The 6,000-nt window shown below is 30.5% G+C and overlaps 1 protein-coding gene across 1 annotated transcript in view; it reads left to right on the top strand.

The window, feature by feature from the left end:
- Positions 1 to 6,000, top strand: part of LOC136271832 (uncharacterized) — a 31,609-nt gene continuing 25,609 nt past the window's right edge. Inside the window, exons 1-2 of the mRNA XM_066072361.1 lie at positions 1 to 97; positions 5,871 to 5,926. Of these exons, the coding sequence (XP_065928433.1) occupies positions 5,879 to 5,926 (48 nt within the window). The 5' untranslated portion in view covers positions 1 to 97; positions 5,871 to 5,878. The remainder of the gene's footprint in view (positions 98 to 5,870; positions 5,927 to 6,000) is intronic.

Here is a 6,000-nt window from a genome sequence, read left to right as displayed (position 1 = left end):
TGTCTTTATTTTTAACTGTCACACCCTTTAGAGAAGGCGCTTGCTACTGCCCGATTGATTGAACAACTATTGGATAGTATTGTAAATGAGCCTCGAGGTATGTTAATAGTCGACCTTTAATATATTTAATGTTAAAATATATGAGTTGCAGAAGAACAAATATCTTTTTATTGATAATTTGATTTCAAATTGGTATTTCGTAATCGTTGTTTTAAATTTTGAGTATATTAACTGATATAACTAAGTCTCAGACTTAAACTTGTAATAGTCTTTTAGAATGAATGTCACTATCTATTTATCATTGCATTGATTTTTCTATTATACACATTAAATGACAGAATTTGAGTCTTAAGTTTTTAGGGACAGACAACAATTTTATACATCTACTTTCGTTTTACTTGTATGTTTGTATTTATTTATTTTGAATCTGACTAATCTACGGAAATGCATCATAAAAGACAAAAGTATAACTCTTCTTGATCAGCAATATATATATATATATATATATATATATATATATATATATATATATATATATATATATATATATATATATATATATATATATATATATAATGGTAGTTAACTGTTTGTTTGTTTATAGCTCAACATTTAAAAGAACATATGCACAGTTTGTCAAGGTCAAGGTGTTTACGCTGTTAAGGCGGTTAGTTTAAATTTTTTCTTTATACGAATTCATAAGATCACAACCTATCGTAGAAATAGGAAGGTAAAAAACTATTCTTCATCGCAACGTGCGAAAATAATTGTCACCCCATAATAACAGTAGGTAGAAATCTATGAGATTGGGATTTTTCAATTAAGTTTTAACTTGTGCATGCAAAAGTTGATCAAGTATTATAAAAAAAAAAGATAAAAAGGATTATTGCCAAAACCATTGCCTTTGTATCTTTCACCATTTTCCTTAAAAATGTGTTTTGTTTTAAATATATTTAGTCCACTTGATATGCTTTCATGTACACATGATATATTTTTGAGAATTAAATGAGTACATAGTTGCAGAAAATCATGCGTTATTCAATGTACTTTGGTATGTCACCGACCTTCTGCTATGTATCAACATTTGAATTAACGTTAAGGTACCCCACTACACCTACACTTAATATACTTTTTGAGACACTACGTCACAAGATGGCGATTTAAATGTTTTGTTAAACAGTGTATATCGTTCGATTGGGTTGTATATCGTCGTATCTCAGTGGTTAATGAAGTGGGCTTTTGAACCGCAGATAATGATTTCGAATCCGCCTGAGCTTTTTGTTCATGTTAACTGAACTAAATTTTTTAAAAATGTAACTATGTCTCCCCTTTCAAAGGGGAGACATATTGTTTTTGTCGACTTTCTCATTCTTCTTCTTCTTCATCCAAATTTGTCCAGGCCGTAACTTAAATACCCTTTGACATTAAGACTGCAAACTTGAAACATAGGTAGATGGTATTGAGAAGGAGTGCACACCACCACAAGTTTTGACCTTGACCTATTTTGTTCTTCAAGGTCAAGCTTTTAATAAAAAATATTGTTCGGACCATAACACAAGACTCCTTTAACATACAGACTTTTAACTTGTATCATAGATAGATGGTATATAACCTAGTTGAACCTTACCAAAATGTTTGACCTTAACCAAAAATTTTTATTTCAAGGTCATCTTAGAAAAAACTTCATTGTTCAACTTCTGAATATACTTTGACAGAAGGACTTCAAACTTTAAACAAAGAACAACAATAATACACTTAAGTGTACTATTGAATAATATTTGACATTGATCTTGTTTTACTCAAGGTCAAATTAAGAAAAAAATAATAAAGTTTTGTCTGGGTCATAACTTTAATACCCTTTGACAATAAGACTTCAAACTTGGAACATAGGTAGATGGTATTGAGAATGAGTGCACACCACCACAAGTTTTGACCTTGACCTATTTTGTTCTTCAAGGTCAAGCTGTTAATAAAAAATATTGTTCGGACCATAACACAAGACTCCTTTAACATACAGACTTTTAACTTGTATCATGGATAGATGGTATATAACCTAGTTGAACCTTACCAAAATGTTTGACCTTAACCTAGAATTTTTATTTCAAGGTCATCTTAGAAAAAACTTCATTGTTCAACTTCTGAATATACTTTGACTGAAGAACTTCAAACTTTAAACAAAGAACAACAATAATACACTTAAGTGTACTATTGAATAATATTTGACCTTGATCTTGTTTTACTCAAGGTCAAATTAAGAAAAAAATAATAAAGTTTTGTCTGGGTCATAACTTTAATACCCTTTGACAATAAGACTTCAAACTTGGAACATAGGTAGATGGTATTGAGAAGGAGTGCACACCACCACAAGTTTTGACCTTGACCTATTTTGTTCTTCAAGGTCAAGCTTTTCATAAAAAATATTGTCCGAACCATAAAACAAGACTCCTTTAACATACAGACTTTTAACTTGTATCATGGATAGATGGTATATAACCTAGTTGAACCTTGCCAAAAATTTTGACCTTGACCTAGAATTTTTATTTCAAGGTCATATTAGAAAAAACTTCATTGTTCAACTTCTTGATATACTTTGACAGAAGGACTTCAAACTTTAAACAAAGAACAATAATAATACCCTTAGGTGTACTATTGATTTATATATGACCTTAACCATGTTTTACTCAAGGTCAAATTAAGAAAAAGATAATAAAATTTTGTCTGGGTCTGGGTAACATATAGCTGACATCATTCTTTTTCAATTGTTAAATTTGCCCCATATTACAATCCTTGGGAAGAAGGGGAGACATGTGTTTTTTTTTGTAAAAAAAACAATACCCACTAGTTTTTCATTCAAAATTGCATATTTGTTAGCCTATTAGACTTAAATACTTCTCTATCATAATCAAGTAAGTTTCTGCTGATTTAAGAAAATATTTCATTGTAGTAGCCACATTAACGTTATTGGTAGATAACAAAAAGAATAACTGTTTCATAAAAATTAAGTTATTATAGTAGATTTGTATGAGTAAAAAGTACTACTTCTTAATTGAAGAAAAATACAAAAGTCGAGTTATATGTTTATTTGAACCCACTTAACAAAGCTGACAAAGTACTCAGTTTCATGCATATTGATAGACGGATCTGTTTTTTTAGTAGTCGTCCATTTGGCTTTTTTAAGTCCTGTAGAGTTGATTGAGGTGGGCATTTTGTTAGAGGAAACATATTATATTCGTGTAGCATTCATTACTGAATTTCATTTGAATATTTTGTCAAAAATCAAACTGCCAAATTTATTTGAAATTTTTCGACGTCATACTCATGATCATGTGTACGTGTAAGTATTGTGTTAATGCTTGAGCAATTTTAAATCCAAAACTTTATTTATCAATTTTTCTCATGCATCCGTCTGTTTGTTCGCCCGTCTACATTTCTGTCTATTAACTTTTTCGACTTCTCCACCAGAGCCACTGGACACTTTTAACTAAACTTAACACAAAGTATCAATAGGTGTAATTTTTGCATAGGAATATGTCAAGAAAATTTCTTTAAAACTTTTTTTCGCCAAAACCTTTTGACCAGAAAAGCTGAAACATGATCAAATCCCATAAAGCCTTATGGAAATTTGATCACGTACCAACCCGTATTTGTATACCGATATGCATCCAAAAATAATACCTTATTTCCTATATTTACATTTGTTGGAAATTGTGACAATAAAAATGCTCCATACTTTCTTTTTTGTGATGACTTAGAAAGCTGCTTCGATTAAGATGACGTAACAAAAACTAGTACAACAATGTTCCAAGTATTTGATTATCATGATAAATAAATATGACACTACTTTTGACAAGACAACCCTTTTTTATTATAATAAAGTGAAACAGGAAAGAAAATTCACTTGTACAATTGAAAAAAAAAACGATTGAAGCTTGGCGGAATAGTACCACTTCTGTTGAAGTCGCAGAGCGGTTGGAAATTTGAAAACAAAGCGATTGAAAGCTGAGTTAGAGTCTGGGCATTTTCAGGGGAAACTTTATCGCAGAATCAGATTCCAATGCAATATGAATTTTCTCCGACATTATAGAGAAAAGCTGTTTTAACTTCTTAGTTCTTTTTACGGAACAAAACGGACAGAGAAGCACAATGAGTTAACTTTGACCGCAACCGCGATCCGTGAATGGACTGAACACGAAAGGTCTGTGATATTGTGTTTGCGATTTTGATCGAAAATTGTTTGTAATAAAGTCAGTAATGAATTCTAACTTAATTTACTCCTTTGACAAATTGCGTGCGATTGTAATTTTCAAGAACGCCACGTTACGATCTCGATTCATAAACGTTATTCTGTTTACAGGCCTATCTTACCTGAATCATTTATCCTCCGCGATTAATGTTATATTTTTTTTAAATGCTTGAATACAACTTCGTATAACAAAATACATATACGTTTATTTTTTTATGCCGAAATTTTTTATTACGAAATCTAATAAGGTTTGTTTCAGCACAAGTTGGTTAGTTTGAGCACATAGAAAAAGTAGTCACCTATAGATTATTCATGCGCTACTTTGACCTATGCAGAAATTAAAGCGGATTGCGCAAACAATGTTATATAAGGGAAACCATTTGCAAGTGTAAATATAGTACGATAAATTCGAGTTATTTTTTTCAAACCATGGTCTCTTGAAACAAAGTGCAGCCATAATGAGCGAGAATATATCGAGAAAAATCTTCAAAAACCACATTCTTCTTAGAAACCGAATGTATGAAAGCATCCTCAGGTAGAACAGAGAGTAGTTTGTGAAAGTCATGATCACCAGGTATAGGGCGAAGCCTCAAAAGAGGGGTCGATTTTTCACATACATGTAGGAATATATAAAATAAAATCTTAAAAATATTCTAAAAACCAATTACTAAGTAAAAGCAACCTTAGATAGTGTAAATTCAGATTCAAAAAAATCATTAGAAATGTGGTGGAGCCCTATTTGAGAGAATCCGTTTTTACAACGAAAAATATTCTGAATTATTAAAAAAATCAAATGATTTAATGTTTGGGTTTACATATATGTGCAAGCATTTTGACAAATTGTTGATTTTTTAAAATTGTTAAGACTTATGACTCCTGGACAATTGCAATTGCTTGGCCTCACAAGGGATGCAAAGTTTGATTTATAGGTTTATATCTTATATATAAACAGTAGTTTAAGGTCATTTTTGGAGCTGCAATGCTAAATATGTGGCATGGTTATAAAAAAAATCCTGTTACAAAATGAGCTGAATGATAAATATAAAAAAAATATATCGCGGAAAAGTTTGAACTTTTCATAGACAGTTCATTGTCCGGATATTGTATATGATTTTACAAAGACTGCTGTTATTATAGTGAGCTATGTGTCCAATGGGCCTCTTTTTTACAGAAGCAGTTGATTTTGTTCCTCTGGAATAAACGTTTTTGAACATCATTAGAGATAATTGCGTTTTATCTAGTGGGCATTATACCTTAGTACATGTATTTTTTTTTATTTGATTTACATGTATGTTATGTCATGTAATGTTTCTTAAATCTCTTTTGGTCAATACCTGCATAAACTTTCTCTATATTAAGATATGAAATAAAAACAATCATTTACCGCAGATATTTTGACGAAATTAATTTTTTTTATCAAGGGGAGATAACTCTTTAAAACATCTTAAAGTACAAAATGACCAGCTACTTATATTTTGTCTGTGATGTGAATTTGGTTCATTTCACTTTCATAGTTATCTAGCAATACATATCTAACTAGTTTAGAATGATTAAAAATTGGTCAATATCCCTTCGTTATACACTGAATACCTTAATAAATTTTTACTCTTCCTAAAATGTAATGCAGAGTTAAGGATGAGTACCTGCCTCCTTTGCCTTGGTGTAATTTTGGTGACAATACAGGTAATCTATCTATCTATCTATTTATCTATCTATCTATCTATCTATCTATCTATCTATCTATCTATCTATCTATC

Source organism: Magallana gigas, chromosome 9 (genome assembly GCF_963853765.1).
Source record: "Magallana gigas chromosome 9, xbMagGiga1.1, whole genome shotgun sequence".
NCBI classification, from domain to species: Eukaryota; Metazoa; Mollusca; class Bivalvia; order Ostreida; family Ostreidae; genus Magallana; species Magallana gigas.
The sequence above is the reverse complement of the archived record's forward strand: the minus strand, read 5'-3'. Positions and strand labels throughout refer to the sequence as shown.